This window comes from Dermacentor albipictus, chromosome 3, assembly GCF_038994185.2.
Source record: "Dermacentor albipictus isolate Rhodes 1998 colony chromosome 3, USDA_Dalb.pri_finalv2, whole genome shotgun sequence".
Taxonomy (NCBI): domain Eukaryota; kingdom Metazoa; phylum Arthropoda; class Arachnida; order Ixodida; family Ixodidae; genus Dermacentor; species Dermacentor albipictus.
The window spans coordinates 148882627-148904092 of NC_091823.1; the positions used below are offsets into that span (position 1 = coordinate 148882627).

At 49.1% G+C, this 21466-nt stretch overlaps 1 protein-coding gene across 2 annotated transcripts in view; it reads right to left on the reverse strand.

Moving 5' to 3' along the window:
- The window catches only part of LOC135896685 (uncharacterized), a 193349-nt gene that overhangs the window by 93644 nt on the left and 78239 nt on the right, over positions 1 to 21466 (reverse strand). Inside the window, exons 9-10 of one of the 2 annotated variants that reach the window (XM_065425172.1) lie at positions 7686 to 7709; positions 2858 to 2873 (exon numbers count right to left, since the gene is read on the reverse strand). In XM_065425172.1, coding sequence (XP_065281244.1) covers positions 2858 to 2873; positions 7686 to 7709 — 40 coding nt within the window. Of the gene's footprint in view, positions 1 to 2857; positions 2874 to 7685; positions 7710 to 21466 lie in introns of those variants that run through there. The other variant, XM_070536163.1, reaches the window with a different exon arrangement.

The following is a 21466-nucleotide window of genomic DNA, read 5'->3' on the forward strand; positions in this document are numbered from 1 at the left end:
TTGGTGCAAAGCATTACCGAGTAACGTAAGCGAACTACTACGTAAGGTGGGGCACGAATAACTCCTTCCGAGGAGCGCGTTCGGATGAAAGAGGACTCGCGAGCAGTTAGCCGCCTCAAAGCAAAACCCAAAAGCGCGGAAACGCAATAAAAAGGAAACAATAACGTAAACAAAGAGAAACATCCGTCTTAACACATTCCGCAAATATTTTGCTTATGGGTCACGGTAATGAGCCTGCAACGGTCCCTAAATGTGATCTTGGTGGCATTTGTAGTTCTGTCAGGGAGAAGGACATGTATTCTACACCACTCGTCAGGCACGCTCTTAACGACCTAGAGCAGTTGCGCACGTAATTTCTCAAAACTACTGCAACTAACGCATTCACTGTGAATTTTGCCAGCACACCATTCATCACGTGACAGTTATTTTCTTCAAACGGACAAAGTGACTCTTTCAGTTAGCCAAGCACGCCCGGGAAACGTATATACTACGGAGCTCGTATACGGCATGGAAATAAGGAAAAACGAGGGTTTACTAGTTATGTGCACAGCATCTAATAAGGTAGGTCACGTAGAAGTTTACGAACACATTACGAACAACATGTCCTCAATGTTCTCTGGATGGGAACTCAGTGACTTTCACAGTTCTCTTAGGACTCTCGAAAACATTTGGGATAACGGCAGTGTAACAGTCTAGAATGCTTGAAGAAGTTTTGTACAAAGACACTAATCAACCTACCTAAATCAAACCTCAACGTGTGTGGTACTTCAACGAAATGTAAACAACAAGCCTCGCATAGTTCACCAATAAGACCTGAAAAACTAACTGCATGTCTAAATGAATAACTATTTTCAAACAGGCAAAATCCTACAGACTTGGAACTTTTAGGAGTCGTCCATAGAATGGCCCCTGTCATAACTTGTCCTCCCAGGCAGCTGAAAACTTCGTAAGCATTTCTTACAACGCCTTTAAACAGGCGGAAAACTCGGCTTTAGCGAGTTTCATTGAACCTACATTTCACCTACATATCAATTTACTTGCAGATCCCCTCCCCTCCCCCAGTATGTCCCCCATTTTAATCGAAATATACACTTCGTAAGTAAGCTACGTTTTGAAAACAGCCAAACCAGACATATAACGTTTTCAGAAGTGCTTCTACAGGTTTTTATTCGTTAATCTATGCGTCAGCTGAAATATTCCAAGAGTCACAGATATAAACTGAGCCCCAGACCATTTCCTCAACAGCCCAATAAAACGCCCTCCTCGTTTGTAGGAGACAACCTCTCTTTGCTTTCAAAACGAATAGCATTGCCTACCTTGAACGTTTTTTCTTATCTAATTGGCTGACAAGAGGCGAGGAGCAAGCTCAGGTGTAGAGGGTTTTGATGGGGGTGATCCAGCGCACTGAAAATAGATAACCGGATGAAGAGGGAGGTGCCGGCGTCTGCGATTGGTCCGCTTTCCCTTACTTAGCTTGCGGTGGCTTGCCCAAGATCGCGGCGGCGTGTAACGGACAGTTAAAAGTGCCGCTAAAACGGATCCTCAGGAAAGAAAAGTTGGCAGAGCGACGTCGTGTAGGTGCCCAAAGGGCACGATAACGTTACAAGGCCACGCAAAATATTTGTTATATGCGAATAGACCCATGCTCTCCGGCAGGTCACCTTCATCGCGCTGACTTCTAATAACATCGAGATCATTTTACTATGGTGATCTCTTCGTCGTCATGGCGCCGTCGTTATCTGCCTTCGTTTGACTGCGCTATCGATGTCAAGATAGTGCACTCAAATAGAGCGGTAAAAAAGTTGCACCTCTGTACAGTCATCATCGGACGGGCTCTGCCGGAAGATATTTTTTTTTGCGTTTAGCATTTCTGGGAACTATACGTAATTGCTTGTGACAGTGTAGCCGTTCTCGCGGCTTGATCGCACAGATTGTAAAGCCGAACAGAGCGGTGAAAAATTCTGCGCCGTTGTGCGGTGGTATCGGTAGTAGTGCATGGTGGTGTTGGTGGCATTGCATGGGGCTAAGGGTAGAGTTCTTGCATTCGTTCTTTGTGACAGCTACAATTATGAGACACTGTTGTTGAGATGCTGCGTCTCTTGTATAAGATGCAGTCGTTGGAGAGGCTGTGCCTGTGGTCGCAGCGTCTGCGACAGGACGCAGTAACACCAAATGCTTAACAGAGTTCCTCATTGGTCCATGAGGAAGTGGCGCTCGAAGTACTACTTGGCTCTCGCTAGGCGTACGGAACGGTGGAAGAGCAGCATGACCCAAAACACATAGTGCAACACAATGCGAAAAACAACCACTTCCAAACACTGCTAAAGCATGCCAGACGCATTACTGAATAGAAACCGCGGTTCGTTCTTCGTAATATGTTTTTACACTCTGGCCTCTCTGTACCCACGCCAATGCCCCATCCTTCCTTATGCGTACCGTTCTGTGCAGTCCAGCGACTATGCTGAGCCGTACTGACGGACGTGTTCATCCCTCTTCCTAGCTTACAAGGTAAACTGCACTTCTGAAGTGAACCGAAACTGGTGTTGAGAGCGCTCTGCTAGCAGCATGGGCAAGGGCTGGCTGGTTTCACCATTTCTCCAGTCACCATACCACCAAACAATTCCTTGGTTTTTGTAAGAGTGATAAAAATCCCTACGAACGTTTGGGTACCTTCACAATATTACCTAGAACACTTAATTTAACAAGAGAGTTCAGAGTAAATGGACGTTTGACAAAATTTAGCAGCTGTTCATTGATGACAGCCATTACAGGAGTAGCTTTTAGCAAATATGATGGCTTCCATGGTCAAGGCATATAGGAACAAGAACCACCATTATATTTGAATAAGTGTACTTACTCGTAGAACGTGAAACCTAAACGAATGAAGAATGAGAAAACTTAGTCAAACAGAACACTTTCCCATATACTGAGGTTGTATGTCGTGATATGAGAAACGCTGCACTAGACGATTACAGATTAATAGGAGCGGGTGCAACTCGGCTCGGACGGTAGAGAAATAATCTTAATTAAGCAACTAAATTTCAGCTATGGTGACGCTGGCCATCTTTACGTTTCGTTCGCTCTCCGCTCTGTCGAGCAAACAAGCCTCGACAGTGAAAAAAGTAGGATTTCTTGCAGAAAAAGCTTTTTGTCAAATTGAGCGCTTGAAGATTCGACGCAACTAGAACATTTACAAATTTGTACCTTTAGGCCCTGTGTGCATAAATTTGTACATTTAGGCCCTGTATGTCACCTGCCCTCTTTGATGCATCTGTGTATGCCAACTGGACTTCGCCGAAGAGAGGCCACTCAGCTTTATCGCTTATGGCTAGGGGTGGCTTTCACGAAATCCTACTCATTTCGCATTGGAATGGCCGACAACGCTCTCCGCAATGCCTGTCTTTGCGAGGAGACGCTAGAACACATTCTGTGTGACTGTCCTGAATATAATGTTCAGCGACAGTCCCTGTCATCCGTTCTAGCGCACCTTGACACTAGACCATTGTCACTCGAAACGATTTTCACATGCCGCCGACAGAAGACATCGCAGCTGAAAGCGACAAAGAGGCTACTGCGGTTTTTGAAAGAGACGGGATTGGACAAGCAGCTGTGACAGTGATATCACGTACCACGCAAGAGTGATAGATTCTAACTGACGACGTGTGTGCTGTGCTATGTGCTCTCTCTCTCCCTTTCCCATCTTTCATCCCCCCATCCTGCTACAATGTGTAGGGTAGCAAACCGGTTAAGCTAAACTGGTTAACCTCCCTAGCTTTGCTTCTGCCCTTTTTCCTTCCTTCCTTGGGCCCTGTATGGAGTTGGTCCTGGGTGATTTACTTTCAATATATCTCTCGAGCGAATACAACCGAAAGTCTTTTTTTTCCATGAAAACACATGTATCCTAACCGTATGGAAACAAAGGAGCTTTTTTCGCATTCAGCTTCAGCTCATTATATATTCGAAAGTGCACGTAATGTATACAATGCGAGCGTTACGTTGCTTCACTTCCAACTAAGTGGCCGTCCCCACCGGAATCGAACCTGCGACCTTGCGCTCCAGAGTGAAACGCCATAGCCACAAAGCTACCATGACGTCTTCTGTAAAACAATGCAATAGAAAGCATAAAGCAAAAAAAACGTAATGGATCAAGCAGAGTGCACTGAAAGTCTTTTTGTGTGCCTTAAAATACACGCAATCTTCGCATTGAAGTGCGTTGCAATACCAGCGTAGCTGGATGTTCATCTTCCCCGTCGTTCTTCCCTACTGCGCTGGAAAATGCTTTGAAGTCCGACTTGGATACAGGCAACACAGGAAACGATTAGTGATGGCATGCAGTAAGACAGAGAGCCGTATAATCAGATCCGCCTTTGTGATGGAAGGCCGCCTTTGCGTTTCATGGGTGACAAGCTTTCACCAAAGCTTGTTGGAAGAATTTTGTTAAATGCGGATGCCATTTGGTGAAAATATCGAGATCGCGGGAGTCAAGGTGGCCGAATGTGCGATGACATTTTTCTGTACTAATTTCTCACGTTTTCTGCGAAAACCACGCAAATGATGAATTTGTAGAAACAGCTGTGTCAGGAGGTTTCCGACCGAACTCTCAGGCATTTTCACTGATCACTTATATCATACACATATGAAAAACGTTTAGTAAATTGAATATTTGCTGTAATTATCTACGCACGTGAACTCTAATAAGCGTTCTGAATATTTCAAGATGACTGGGAACGAGCCTATCGCCACATTTGCCTAAGGTACGCTACACTTGATAAATCTGCGTTTTATGGATCACCCGATATATTCATCCCGCAAGCATAGAGTTAGTATACTCACTCTAGAGGAAAAACTCAGTGAGAAAAGTGGCAATCGAAAGAGCGCCGCCATGTTACACCTCATTTTTTAAGCGCTAAAGATATGCAAGATAATATGCAAAAACAAGCATTAGCACGTAGCACGTACGCATGAATAACACGTAAACATACTTCCATGAAGATCGGATGGATTTCTCTGAAAGATCGGATGGTTGTTTCGAAAATTATGTGGTACAATTTACATTCCTGAAAGGGTGCGTTTGCAGGCGCCTTAACAAGATGGCACCACAATGCTGAAGGAGGTAAAGTCCCTTAAACTTCGTAAAGTAGTCACACTCTCCTCCTCCGCCTTCACTCCTCCTCGTTTCTACTTTCTTTCAGGCGCTCTCCTCGACCGTGGCGCCGCCTACACTGCTCGAGCGCAGCAACGGCGCCTACATGCGCTCCTCGCCACTCCGTAAAGGCTTCTCGAGCAAAAATGGCGCTGAACCAAGGCGCGAGGGCCCACGTGATGCTATTAGGCCAATAGCGACATGGCGGCGGCCTCGGCCAGAGCGCGCGAGGAGGAGGCGGCATTCTTCAAAGCATGGCACTTCTTTACAAAGTTTAAAGGGCTTTAGAAGGAGGCTCAGGTTCGCGTTGCTTGCGCATTTCGTCTGAATAGCATCTTGTCGTGTGCTCCTGCGCGCTTGCGCAGAGTTCCAACATGGCAGCTCCCTTGCGGTTGCCGACTTTAATGTATGTGCGCTCTGGAAAGGTTTTCCTCTGAAGTTTTTCTTTATCTTAACTCCATGCCTGCGAGCCTAGCTGGCTATGAAGGGCTCGCGAATTTTCGGGCTTTCTGTTCACATGTAAAAAAATGCATTTTTATATGCCGCGATGATGCAAGGCAGTGGCACTCAGAAGTGTTTTGGCCTTGGGCGACTTGGCGACATCAAAAGCGTCACGACTGCCGGCGCATTTGGCGTGCTGTGGCTCTCAGTAACTGCTCAATACCATGGCCATTAGGTGACCGTTTATCCTACGGGGTGATAATTTTCAATTAGCACGCAATTTTTTAGCTTTGCAGATGAAGACAACATTACTCTATTCCTTGAGCTGGTTTATTCAGAGCCAGACAATTCTTTTAAGAGAAATCCAAAAACATATTCAAATGAATAACGAGAAATTGCTGTTTACGCGGTAATTCACATCACGAGCCGTCATAAAAGTGCCCGTGAGATTTTCATCAAACTTCATTTGACTAGTGCTTGAATAGCACAAATATCACGTCTTCAGATATTTGTAGAGAATCATTTATTGCTTGTCAAGTTACCACGGTGTACTACATCTAGTACACTAGGCGCATGGGATTTCAATGCTCAAGGCACTTCTCAATGCGCTCCTACCTCAGTGTATGAAATTTTTTGAAGCGCCCTTTTTCGAGGGACGAAGCACCGTTGCACTTCTGTATGTCTATGATGCTCGGTTGTGACAAAGCCGGCATTGCCGGATTAGTTACCGTGGCCGTCCGGCATGAGCGTCCAAAGACACGTGTATTGACATCCGGCAGGCACGGCAAAGGCAACTCCGACATCTTGTGTACGGATAAGGGGTCTTCATAACCCCAGCGCAATGAAATCACTTTTGCGGAAATTTGTTGCATGGATTTGCTAATATAAAGCAACCGCAGACGTCGATCATGGCGAAAGCTTCGGTGTTATCGTCGCCTTCCTCCTAATCCATATATTCAGCTCGTTCTGGTGGTACAGTCAGGATTTCAATGTCCTCTTGTATGTTTCCTGCATTCTCAACTGTATCCACAACATCTCGCAAGCGACAAAAGGGCGCCATTCCGAGGAAAACTGTATCCGTGTTGAAGCAGAACTAAAAAAAAAAGTTTCTATCCGTAACTACCCACACTCAGTGTGCTATATCAAGTACACCAAAATTTCAATGCATGTGTCCTTTCTTTGAAATGAAGCCGTAGGTTCGGCAGTCTGTTCAACACGCACAACATACACTAAGCACCGTAAAAAGCACACCGCAGATATGTAAAGCCGTGGAATAGAAATAGTTATCAAACCAGTACACATCCTAAAGAGTCTCGAGTCCGGAATTTTGGTGGAGGTGGCCCGAAATTTGTGGGTATAGCTGAAACAGTGCATTCTACCCTTCGTTAGTTTGGGAGCGCGCACCCTGTGGGTACAAGAATTGGAAATATCCAAAAGGAAATATTCAGCTGCTCGAGAGGCAGGGTTGCATCAGCAAGTGTACTAGTTCTAGCACAGTCGGTGCTAATGGGCTAATTACGTACCTTACGGCCCATATTGTATTTGCGAATTGTAGCGGGTGAGATTCCAAGGCGCGTCCACATGGAATGAATTTCTAGAATGACACCAGTTTGGAGATATGCGCCCAGTTATTCGCCGTGAAGGTGCACTGTTGTTCCACTTACTTTTTCAATGGAATGCTCTCTTATGCATTGAAGCACTAAAGTAACTGGAACGCCCGTGTATTTCGTCGCACAATTTGGCAAATAATATCTCGAACTCGTGTCCTCCTAGAAATTCACTTGAAATGGATACGTCTTGCCAGCTCACTGGCTACTACTAATAAATGGCAAATGCGCTGCAAACTAATAGTTTAAGATATTAATCAGTCCAGTTCTTTTAAAGAGTTAAATATGTGTTTCGATTTCTCGTGCTAGAATTGTCCGCCTCTGAATAATTCAGCTCAAGAACACGCATTATCGTATCGACCATAGATGATATTTGCAACTTCCACAAAGCAAAAATAATTGCCCCACATAACACATTGCTGTTAACCGCTGAATTTGTCACTTCGATCCAGTGGCGTTACAGGGCAATGTCTGACTAGAATTGATGTACTTACCTGTTATGGATTGCGTCTCTCCCACTATGACGCAAAAGAAGAGAAACATAAGGTAGGAATTGGCCTTCAAGTGCTACTTAGCCTGAAATAACACCTTGATTCAAACATGTAACCAATCGCGGAGAAATGACAATAACGTAGATAGCTTAGAAAGGTGCAATTTATGGCAATGAATAATAATATTTTATCATACATTAAAATACATACTTACCCCTGTCTGTGTGCATATTCTTGTACAAGTGTTTGTGCGTGTTTTTGTGCATGTGCGTGTGTGCGTGCTTAAGTATTACTGTTAGAAGTACAGGAGCAACCTATTGTTTATTGCGTCATCATTCTCCCTTTTCAAGGCTATCAAATGTCAAAGAATGGGTTCAAGTGAGAGCCTGAAAATCTTCATCTATGGAATAGCATGATGACGGAGCAGCCATCTACGAATGACGAGGTCAGCTTATATTTTTATAGCATCTATCTCGAAATATCGACATTTCTTCACAACCGCTTCTATAACTAACTGGACAACAGTATGTGTTGCGAAAACTGGAAATTCATAAATCCTCGTGCGCTTTGTCGGTGCTTTACTGTCGCTGAAATAATTGCACCACTCGCTGCAGCCATGGGCCACATGGTGATACCTCAACACGAAAGCAAAAAATAAAAATAAAATAAAAGTATGGGGTTGTGTGCATCGAAATCACGATCTGATTGTGAGGCACGTGGTACTTGGGTCTGCGGAATAACTTTGAGCACCCGGTGTTCTTTAACGTGACCTACATCTAAGCACTCGGATGTCCTTGCATTCCGCCCTCCCCCCCTTCCATCTCATCGCAACTCGGCTGCCGTGGCCGCGGTTTCATCCCGCAACCTCATGCTTAGCAGCGCAACGCAACACAACGGCAATTATCTGTGATAAAAACCACCCAGCCATTCTCCCTTTCAACTGCGGACTTGCCTCGACATAATAAAGAAACATTTGTGGGTGACACGCTTCATTTCGGCCTTCATTAGGCTATCTTTTGTTCACAACAGCGAGCTTGTATTCCCAGTGTTATGATCTCTAGTACATTTAGAGGCGCAAGAACACACACATTTACATCAGGCGCAATTGGATGAACCTGTTGAACCTGTCAAATAAAAAAATTCGCCGATGATTGCGATACCTCCTAATCAAGATTTTGAGTGCAGCTGTTTAGGTGTTTTGAATTCGCGATATATTAGGGCAATGAATTTGATTCTGAAGGACAAGGCGCTCTCGGCGGTGGCGCTGAGCCTCGGCTCGCGCAGCTCGTTCAGCAGCAGTGACGGACGAAGCGTTTCCATCGGTTGCGTCGCTCATTGATCAGAAAGAAAGCGTGAACGCGGCAACGCTGGCTCGCGAGGAGCGAATTCTCTAGCGGTGGTGGCGCCACTGCCGAAGTCGTGCATAAGCAGTGGGTCCGAAATCCATGCCAGCACTTTGTTCCCGCGCTGGCCGCATGCCTCGCCGCGCCGGCACTCCGCTTTCCTCCTCACCCTTTTCGCCACACCGTCTTCAGCTTCCCGCCTCTTGGTTGCGCCGCACCCTCCTCTCCGCTTCCCGCCTCGTGTTCAGTCTTTCATCCTTCGCTGTTGTGCTCGTTCGCTCGCTTACGCCGATGCCGAATCTCGCGGAAGTAACGGGCACCCGAGCGCCGCGCACTAAAATGCCGTGTTTGTCTGTTTGGGGACGTGTCAAGTTGTAATTTGAATTTACTGGTTCGTGAGCTCCTGGACCGTTGCCCAGGATTATATTGGTTAGTATTCAGGAAGACCAGTGAGGTATATCGGCTTAACTAAGCCGCAACATTTGGCGAAGTCAGTAGCGAGTCGCAGCACCCTGCGCGTATGTGCATAGCTGAAGTGGTCGTGGCTGTTGGAGTGCTTATTGTGAAACTGTAGCGCGCACAACAAACGAGACACAAAATAAACGTAAAACACAAACGCTGGCTCGCTACTAAGTTTATTTTTCAAAGGGAAGTTACACATATATGCATGTATATACCGACGCTAACTATAGTGAGCATGTGTATGTGCGTTTGTGTGTGGACACAAAAACCCTGGAAGTACCAAGAAGTAAGTGTCGCTCTGCACGCGCGCACGGCTATCAGTGATGCCAACTCAGTTGGGTTAGCAGGAGGAGGATTATGGACAATCGCGAAAGAAAGAGAAATGTCGGAACGCGCGTCGCATTTGTCATCTTGTAGCCGCCGTCATGGGCAACTGATTAGCTTTGTGAGTTGAGAAGAAGAAGCTCGAGGCGTGCAGACGTGCTTTGCATCGGCTCCGTGATTCCAAAGTTTTCAAGCGCCCAAAATCACCTGGTACCACTGGGATCACCGGAATATTTGTCAACATCAAGGGGATTCAACGGAATCGAACTTCGGTGAGCCGCACTTTTAAGACCAACGAGAGCCCTATTCGTTCCGCCACGCCGACGGTAGGGTTAGCCCTAACGCCGAACGCTGGCGCGCGGGAGCTCAGAGACCCGCAAGCAGCCACCGAGTCTACGGTGAGCTGTGGGGGCGACCCAGCCCGGAACGCTACGATCGCGGGGAACCCAGGCACCATTGCCCACCAACCCACCGACACCGAAACCATGGAAGTTGTATCCGAGAGTCACCCGAGACCCCTGCCTGACGAGGCCTTGCCCGGGCCGTCTCCCGTCCTCTCGAAGCAGCTCCACAATCAAGAATCCCAGTGGCAAACGGTCGTTTCCCTTCATCGGAAACGCCGCCTGCAAAAACAACAATCCACTGGTGAGCAAGATCCAGTCGGGCAAACCTCGCCATCGAAAACCACACCGTTAGTGCTAGCTCTAACCCAGGCGCCAGCCGCCGCCACGAAAGCCATGTCGCAAGCTACCTGCGAAGAGCGCGGAGCCAGAACACCTATTTCTGAAGACGCGGCTGCAAGGAGCAGGCCTCGCCGACGCGCGCCTCCACTCCCGCGCACTGACATGAAAATCATTATCCGACCGACCCCGGGCCTCATCGTTCGAAAACTACAGACCCACCAAGTGGCCAAGGCGATCGTCCAAGCCACCGGAGGTGCGCCGACCTGCAAGGGGGACGACTTCATCGTCCGCCTGCGACACGGCTCGAACATCATCATCGTGAGCACACCTCACGAGGCCACGGCGGCCACCCTAATGCAAATTACAAGCCTCACCTTTCACGGACGATCACACCATGTGAAGGTGTATCTATCAACACTCGAGGGCCTGCTTAAAGGTGTCGTACACGGCATCGACGCAGGCACCGGCGAAGAACAGCTTATGGCGAATCTTCGGGTCCGCACACATGGAGTCCGCATCGTGCAGGCCCGTATGCTTGGAAAATCCCAGACAGCCCTACTCCACTTCGAGGGACCACAGGTGCATAGATTTGTGTACTACTATGGAGGGGAGATGCCCTGCCGAGACTACCAGCCAACAAGGCAGTTCTGCTCCATCTGTAGAATCACCGGACACCGACCAGACGTCTGCCCCAACCCAACGGTTCGTGCGTGCAACGTTTGCAACTACATTAACCCAGACGCCAGGCACACTTGTGTTCCGAAGTGCGCCCTGTGCGAAGGGGCCCATCTCACCGCCGCAACAGAGTGCAACAAGCTCAAACGCATTCCACCCAGATGGAAGCCTGCCTCCACCACCGCACCCAAAACCCAACAACAGCCCCGCCCGGTCACTCACTCGACCAAGGCGGCTGACCTTCGCCCGCGATGGTTCAGCTCCGAGCGGGAAGGCTCCGACTTCGACTACTCGGAGTCTCCGAGCATCTACGGATCCCGGTCCGGTTCCAACCCGAGGTCCAGGTCCCGCTCCTGCTCTCGCCCAGGGTCTCGCTTTCGGTCGCCCAGACGGCGATCTCGGTCGACGCCCAAGCAAGGACAGCAGGCAGCACCAGTCATCGCGGTACTCAATGACAAGGCCCCCCCCCCCCCCAGCAACACCAGCGAAAGACCAAGGAAGCCTCATTCAAGAGGACTACCACCAAAGAACACGAGGTAAGCTGGACAGCAGTAGCCTCACCCTCGTATAAAAAAACACAGACGCCACCATCGGTGAAATTGGAACAGGAACTCGCCACCATGCGCGCACAGATACAGACACTCACACAAGAAAACAGACAACTCAAACAACAAGTGACACAGCTCACACAAATACCACAAGAGGCGGCTCCACATAAGGACATCATTGACCTAAAAACCCATGTCGATGCCATCCGCACCCAGATGCAAGCCTTTATGGATACTACACGCGCCCAGTTGGAACAAATAACACAGACTGCAATACAACGGACAGATGCAGCAATAAAACATATGGAAGCCACTGTAGACAGCAAGCTTAAGAACCAGCTTCACTCCATAAAACTACGAAAGACACTACGACAGAACCTTTACAAGGCCACACCTGTAGCAGCACCAAACCAAATCGTAACATCACCGACCACAACGTCCAATAATGCCTAGACCATACAAGCAAGTCAAAGAAGACTTAGAAATTTGGTAATGGAACTGCCGTGGGTACCGCAGGAAGAAAGGGCTGCTGGCACAATTGATCGCTCATTCCTCAAAACCACCAGGGGTCATAGCCCTACAAGAGCTCGGTACCCGACCAACACTACATGGCTACGAAGAATATCACACAAGTCAAGACGACAAGTGGAAGGTAGCCACACTAGTAGACAGAAACATCATAACCATACAACACGAACCCATAGACGACGTGGACGTACTACATGTACTTCTCGAAATAATATACAAAGGCAACCAGAAACAGAGCGCCTTCTTACTCAACATTTATTGCCCCCCTAGCCAAAGGCGGGCAAACATAGGAAAACTCTTTGGGGACACCCTCCGCCTCGCTAAAAACAGTCCCCTGGTAATCATGGGCGACTTCAACGCTCAGAACACCCTGTGGGGGTACCAGAGGCAGGATTGGAAGGGTCTCCAGCTACAAACACTAATTGAACAGTGTCACCTCACACTCATCACAGACCCGAACATACCGACGAGGGAAGGGAACACGCGACACCACTCCCGACCTCGCCTTCATCACTCAAACCACTCGAGCCGAATGGCTCAACACACTCGAAAACCTAGGCAGCGATCACTACATATTAAACATAACACTACAGACTGGACGCCTACGCAGGCAGATCGGCACAGCTAAACTCACTGTCTGGCGAAAAATCAGGGAAGCCCAAGAACAGGACGCCAACACAATCACGAATCTGGAAGGTTGGTGCGACAACCTCCGTCGACATAAACAACGCCACACAAAGGAAATCGCCAGAACGGAAGAGACCCCAGAGGTGGATCCCCACTTACTACACCTGTGGGATGCTAAACGGGGCCTTACCCGCCGCTGGAAAAAACAGAAACATAACAGGAAACTGAAGACGCGCATAGCACAAATAACAGCGGAAGCAGAGGAATATGCCATGCAACTCGCTTCCGCGAACTGGTATAGATTCTGTGACTCCTTCGGTGTCACGCTGGACACGGCCAAGACGTGGCACATCCTCAAAGCCATCCTGGACCCCACCAAAACCAAAGGAGAAGGACACAGGGCTCTGGAACGGTTACAATACACCTACCCAGGCAGCCAACAAGACCTCATCGATGCCATCAAGACCAAGTGCTATGGAGATCCCACTCCCACACAACCATGTAGAACACCCTACACAGGACAACCCAACCCGCTAATGGACGAACCTATCACCGAAAATGAAATGAGAGCGGTCATCGCAGCCACCACCCGTAACACAGCGGCGGGTACGGACCAGATCACAAATTCGATGATCAGAAACCTGAGCGACAAGTCTACCTCCGCGCTCACGGCCTTTGTCAACAAACACTGGGAACAAGGTATGGTACCGGCGATGTGCAAACACGCACGAATAATCATGATCCCCAAACAGGGCGAGAAATTGGCAATTGAAAACCTCAGACCCATATCGCTCACGTCCTGCCTCGGCAAGGTGTACGAAAGAAATTATAAACACGAGACTACAGAGACACTTGGAAGATAACAAACACCTGCCGGACACCATGTCCGGTTTCCGCGCAGGTCTGTCCACACAAGATGTGCTACTCCAAATCAAGGAAGAAGTCCTCAGCAACGTTTCCCGCTGCGGCGAACACGTCCTCCTAGCAATCGACATCAAAGGGGCTTTCGACAACGTCAGCCACCAAGGAATCCTAGAAGGGCTGGCCAACACCAACTGCGGCGTGCGAACGTACAAGTATGTTCAGAGCTTCCTGAGCCACCGCACGGCGGAGCTGAAGATGGGAGAGATCCAGACCCCAGTGTACCACCCTCCCAACAAGGGAACACCACAAGGTGCTGTCATCTCTCCCACGCTGTTCAACGTCGCCATGATCGGCCTCGCAAGCAAACTGCAGGACGTAGCAGGTCTGCGGCACGCAATCTACGCAGACGATATAACACTCTGGACCACAACAGGGTCCCTCGCTGAAAAAGAAGAACGCCTGCAAACTGCAGCAAATCTAATCCAAGAATACGTCAGCCAACGGGGACTACAATGCTCGCCCGAAAAATCTGAGCTCCTACGAGTCTGGCGAGGCCGGGGTAGCCACGCAGTCCCCACAGACCCAACAAGAAGACTCGAGGTACGCCTCAACGGGGGCCTCATACCAGAGAAGCCATTGCTGAGGGTGCTGGGCATGTGGTTTCAGTCCAACCAGCGCGCTACACACACCCTTACACTCCTCAAAACCAGTGTCAAGGTGATATCACGCATGATCTCCCGCGTAACATCTAAGAACAGAGGAATGAAGGAAAGGGACACCCTCCGACTGGTCAGTAGTCTGGTGGTGAGCAGAATCACACACAGCCTGCCTTACTACCACCTCACACAGTCCGAGGCGAAGCAGGCCGACACACTTTTGAGGATGGCGTTCAAGACCGCTCTCCGCCTGCCGATGAGTATATCGACCGAAAAATTATTGGCGCTAGGGTTGCACAACACCCTCAGCGAACTGATAGAAGCCCATTACGTCTCGCAACAACAGAGACTAGCGCGGACTCACACGGGCCGGCAGGTCCTACAAACCTTGGGGTTCCCAGCAATAACACCACGAACCCAAGAAACCTGCTTAATACCTCGTCACGTCCAGGACAGGTTTCACGTTGCCCCGATACCACGCAACATGGACCCTAACCTACACTCCGGCAGGAGGAGAGCAAGGGCCCAGTACATGGAGAAAGCGTTCAGGTTCAATACCATGGCCCGTTTTACGGACGCCGCCATGTATGGGACGAACAACAAGGGCGCAGTGGCAGTGGCATGCGACCACCGAGGCCACGTTACCTCCGCTGCATCGACCCGCGCCTGCACGATCACGGAAGCCGAAGAGATGGCCATCGCGTTAGCCATCCGCGAGGGCCTACACGCAAACCAACCACTCACGATCCTCACGGATTCCCAGCAGGCCTGCCGCAACTTCCTACAGGGAAGAATTGGAAGACCTGCTGCACAAATCCTAGCCCGAATACTTAAGGAGGACCCTGAGGACTTCAACACCCTAACCATCATCTGGATACCGGGCCACACTGGCATCACGGGCAACCTGCAGGGCGACAGAGCAGCTCGAGGATTCGTACATAACCGAGCACTCATCACGCCGGCTGCAGAAGACCCGGACCCTGTCGACCTCGAGTATTCGGCCATCGTTAACTACCACAGAGGGCGTCGCTTGCGATATCCACCACCCCATCGAAATCTAGGGACAGAAGATGCCGCTGCCTGGCGTAAGCTCCAGACAGGCACTTACACGAACCTATACATATTACATCGGATACACCCCACAACCTACAGGGACGAATGCCCGTGGTGTGGGGCCACGCCAACCCTATACCACATTACGTGGGAGTGCACACTACAAAACATAGAACACCTAGACACGAACACCACGAGGGAGCAATGGGAGGTACTGCTGTCCAGCTCGGCCCTCGACGACCAGCTCAAGCTGATAAAGAGAGCCGAGAAGATGGCAAGAGCCAGCGGAGCCCTGGACTAAGGACCCCGACCATTAGCGGTTTTCTGATTATTCTTTTTATAAAGTTTATCTATCTATCTATCTATCTTTGTGAGTTTTTTTTTTGTGTCCACCAGCAACTTCCTCCTTTTGGCAAATTAATGTGTAAGTACAGAATTTAGTGTATTAAATCTTTGCACACACGATAATTCAGCCATATTTCGTTCTTGATGGTTCGAAATGTTCTTGCTGTTCAGTTTGCTTTACCTGAAGGTATATATTTTTGCAGTAGTGAAGGGGTGCATCGCGTTTGCAAAAAAAAAGAATGCAACAGTCCTAATGGCTTTGTCTTTCATGCATTTGCTTGTGTAACTAGCAATGTGATCATTTACACTGTATAAATGAACCCACAATGTTCTCAGTTGTGATCCTAATAATACTTTTAAGCTGTTGACACGCATTGTAGTAAGACAGACACCAATGTTATAGACAGTAGCAAAATGTATTTCATTAACATGGTATTTCGGCACATTAGAAGATATAGAGTACATTTGGATGTCTTATTTAGTCGCAAATCATTCTTTCTTTCCTTTGTTCTTCCATCTTATGTTTTGCTGTTCTCTCCCACCAGAGCCTGCACCAAGCAGGCATCCATCCTGTCAGCTGACCCAGTTGCACGAGCCAGTCAGCCCGACCAAGCCTGCCGCCACTCACAATGTGTTCAGAGCTAGTGTGTGGCTAATTGCTAACCATTTTGCCTGTGCTGTATCATATAAGCTACTGCTCTATCACTGCGGAGACTGCACCAAGCACCTTATGGTCTTCACTGCAGGAGCCTCTATCTACACCAAGAGGAAGAGGCCGGAGCCAAATTCACAAGGCTTTTACACCGCGAACGACGAAATGAATTCAGAAGTACATGGATGATGTAGGAAGTCCACGGAAGACTGTGTCATGACTGCAAAGAGCCTCGGCCATCATTCAACCAGCACGAATATTGACCGAGTCATTCAGGTACGTCAACAAAGACTTTTTTAAAAATTGTTCGTTTTGAGATGCATCTGCAACCTCAGAACAAGCACGTACTACGCTGGCGAGAATAGTTCCTCTAGTTTGCCTTTAAGCTCTATATTTGTAGCCCAAAAGCCTACAGGTACCTGCAAAAAATTTTTAACCTTCCAATTTTTAACCTTCCGTGAACCGGGGTCTACGTTAAGGAAATCCGCTTGGTCGAAATTAAACCGGAGTCCCTCGATGCGATGTGCCTAAAAAGCCTGTCTTGGTTTTCACAATAAAATCCAAGAATTTGAAAACAAAAGCAGAAAACATGCAACATAAGATCACGTGACAAGCACTACCCATCATTGTCTCCTGTAACGGGGCACTGAACACGAGCTGCTTTTCTTGTCGCTGCTTTTTTCTTTCCGAACAAACAAGAGCAGGAGGAAATTACATGTTTGCCTTCGCAGATTACTTTCTGCACCCCCGTCCTGCTGAATCGAAATGTCATTATTTCCATATGAAAGCTCTTTTTACAAAGTCTTTTCAGTAATGGCAATGAATAACCACGGAACAATGAGCGGTAGATCAATAGATCCATGTCCTTACACAATGATGCCCCAGTACGCTCCCCACTGCAGAGTACTGCTACATGTGTCCGCATTTGCTAAAGGCAGAACGATGTTTGACGGGATGTTCCACATGAAGCGTTCCGTCAGGGTGATTAAAATCCTTTATTATGTTAGCAATTACATGGACACTCCTGGCCCGCTTCTACCGTCGGCGTCGGCGTCATTGTGACATTCCGTTAATGTCCAAGGGCGACAAAATCAGTGTCCACGCTGCGTTATGTTTTTCCGACTTAGTTCGAGCGTTGATGGAGTTGATGCGAGCGCCAGTACGAAGGTAAACTGCGCTCGCTCTTGCTGCCGCGTTTCTTCAATGCAGCGTTTTGGCAGCGAGTTTGCACAGTCATTGAGTGGGATGCGCTTATGCTTGCTCGTGCGCGCATGGCACCTTGCACTTCAATTCAGTCAGTATGCCCACGTTTAGAAAGTTGTACGGCCCATAAAGCCACTATTCATAGCTGTCCACCACTTTGCAATCGAAATCGACGCTTTTCCTTTCGGGCGAAACTGCAAATTTTAGTGCGTATGCATCCTTTGGCGAGCTCCTCAGCCTTGTCACGCGATTAGTGTAATGCCTTCTAGAGGCACAAAAAGGCTCATTTGCAAAGCTAATACATTCATTTCTTGTGGAGCAGATTGAAGGCGTTTACGCAATTCGGTGAAGACCTGCTCTTGGTCTTCCGTCCACGCAAAGGGCACATCTTGTCGCGTCAGTCTCGTGAACGGTTCAGCAATCCTTGAGAAGCCTTCAACGAAACGACGGTAATAAGTGCAGAGGCCCAGGAACCGCTGAACAGCATTTTTGTCTTTAGAACGTGGAAACTCGGCAACGGCAGCGAGTTTTTGTGGGTCTGGTCGTACTCTTTGGGAGCTGACCACGTGGCCTAGAAACTTGAGTTCCTGGAAGCCATAGTAACATTTTTCAGGCTTGATGGTGAGGTTGGCCTTGCGTAGCCAGGCTTCGTAGCCAGACTTCGTAGCCAGGCGAGATGTTCATCGAACATGCTGGAAAACACAACGTCGTCTAGGTACACTAGACACGCCTGCCACTTTAGTCCAACGAGTACAGTGTCCATCATTCGTTGAAACGTAGCAGGAGCGGAACAGAGACCGAAAGGCAGCACTTTAAATTCGTACAGCCCATCGGCAGTCACGAAGGCTGTTTTTTCATGGTCACGCTCTTGCACTTCAATTTGCCAGTAGCCAGACTTTAGGTCTAACTAAGTAAAGAACTGAGCATGATGCAGATGGTCCAAAGCGTCATCGATCCGTGGCAGGGGATAAACGTCGCATTTGGTGACTCGGTTAAGCCGTCTGTAGTCAACGCAGAAGCGGAGTGTGTTGTCTTTCTTTTTTAGTAGTACGACAGGCAATGCCCACGGACTTGTCGACGGCTGGATGACGTCATCATTTAGCATTTCTTGAACTTGACGCTTAATCGCCTCCCGCTCCATAGGTGACACGCGATACGGATGCTGACGAACAGGCCGCGCCGACTCCTCTGTAACGATCCGGTGTTGCGTAACGGAAGTGCGCTGGACTTTGGATTCCGTGGAAAAACAGCCGGAGAAATCTGTCAGCAGGCCCAGCAGCTGATCATTCTGTTTATCGCGGGTATTCAGGCTGGCGCGAGTTGTTGCATCCGGTGAAGTCACTTGTAATTTGCCGATGACTGAGAAGTCAGCAATGTCGTTCAGGAATACCACAGCTGTACCTTGAGGGACGTGCTGATACTCATGGCTGAAGTTTGTCAACAAAACTTGCGAGCACTTATGCTGTATTCGAACAAGGCCCCGGGCGACGCAGGTGTGTCTTTCGAGCAGCAGCGGGATATTTGCCTCGGCAATACCCTCATAGCCGTCGAATGCGTCGCTGGTGACGAAGGTCAATACGCTGCTCCTTGGCGTCACCGTGATGTTCTCGTCAACAATCCTCAAGGCGTTGGCATACGTGTCGTCAGTGCTGCTCCCTGCTAAGGCATGCGCCGTCGAAAACGTTACCCGTGCCTTTTGTAAGTTAATCACAGCTCCATTAGCCTGCAGAAAATCCATTCACAGAATTAGGTCCCTCGAACAGCTTGGGAGGATAACGAAATCTCCGAGGTACGTAAACCCGCGAATGTTCACTCGCGCTTTGAGGCCATCTGCTACCGGGGTTAGCAGATGGCCTCCTGCAGTGCGAATCTGCGACCCAGTCCAATCGGCAGAAACATTCTTCAGCTTGCAGGCAAGGTCCATGCTCATAACTGAAGTGTCCGCTCCAGTGTCGATTAACGCCGTTATTTGTTCATCGTCTATGGTGACGGGAATGTTCGACGTTACTACCTCTCGTAATGTGTTTAACTCCGTCTGTACGCCTGCGTCGTTCTGTTTTTGTCGTTGTCGTCGTAGAGGAGGATCTTGCGTACGGTCGTCGTCAGCGGCCTCACCTCCGGAGGTCGCTGAACTCAGTCTTCCCGACCCGCCGGGCTAGGCGAGCGGCGTCTCAGAGTACCGCGAGTAAAGGCTTGGCTTGGTGATGGTGACCTGTAACGTGCAGGAGACGACGAACGGGGCTCCTGCCATCGCTGATTAACATTGCGACGATTCGCGACGAAACTCTATATTTCCGACGGCCGCTCACCAGGTCGTGGACTAGGTGCATTCGGCGAGAATCTATGGAGCCTCACATGACGATAAGGACACATTCTGTAGATGTGTCCGGCTTCGCCACAATGAAAACAAAGGGGCTTTTAGTCTGTGATGCGCCAGACGCCGCTCTTCCTAGTCCTTGCTTCGGCGATGTGTGGTGGGCTGCGAGGCCGCCTGAAGCTTACGTCCATTTGTTGAGTGGGGTGTACAATGCTGCACGAACTTGAGGGTGGCGGACGGCGTACTGCTTCAGCGTAACTCATTTCGGCGTGCGGTTCCTGCTGTGGTGCCTCGTGCTGTCCAGGAATATGGACGGCCTGTCGGACCTCGGCGCGCACCATTTCCACAATGGAAAGTTGTCCCACAGGGGCAGTGGTCATCTGGGTCTTCTGCAGTTCCTCCTTGACGACAGCCCTGATGAGTTCTCGCAAGGCGCCAACGTCGATACCGAGGGTAACGGCAGAGAACTCCCTTGAAATCATTGCGTCGCGGTTGTTTTGCCTGGCCCGCTGTTGAAGGGCCTTTTCCACAGTAGTGGCTTCGTCATGGAACTCTGCAAGTGTCGTCGGCGGATTTCAAATGAGGCCAGCAAAAATTTCCTCTTTGACGTCGTGCATGAGATGGCGCACCTTCTTTGTTTCAGTCCCCACGTCTGAAAACGCACTTCTTGTCTTCTACGTACGCCATCACTCGCTCATTCGGGCCTTGAATTCTTGCCTCCAACGCTAACTCCGCCCTCTCCTTCCTGTCCGCCCTGGCGAAGGCATTGAGGAACTATCTACAAAATTCTTCCCATGACGTGAGTGTCACCTCGTGGTTCTCAAACTATGTTTTTGCGGAATCCTCAAGAGCGAAGTACACGTAGCGTAGCTTACGCTCGTGGTTCCAGTCGTTGAGGTTGGCAACCCGGTCAAAATGGTCAAGCCAGTCATCGGCGTCCTCTGAAGCACTTCCGTGGAACAGATTCGGCATCCGGATGTGATTGGCAATAGCATGCGATGTTGCAGGAGTGGCAGGAGATGGTTGGTTCGTCATTCTAATTCGTTCGGATAGCAGACCGTGCTGTGGCTGGAGTCCCTGGAGACGTCGGCTGGCCCGTACGTGCACAGGGGTAAGCTCGGCTGAACTACTCGCCGAGTTTAGGTCTGGGGTATGCTCCGCAGATCTTGACATCGACCGTACCCCACGCCTCCACCAGAAATGTAACCCAGCTATTGCAACTAAAACAGTTTACCACCGACAGATTGGCAAAGAAATGTCTGCCTTTTTGCGATGGCTGGTCCTAGCAGAGCGCGCGCGCAACCACGAACTTCGTCGTTCTCGCCTTAAGGGTCCCGCGTCATCACGTGCAAACTTATTTTGTGTCAATATTGTAAATGTACATGATTCGTAGCTTTTAGGGGACCAGGAGCAATTGAAAGCAAAAGAAATAAATAAAAAGAGAATACCCATAGCGATACACATGGTGCCTTGGAAAATGCATGGAGAAGCTTATAGTAGGGGT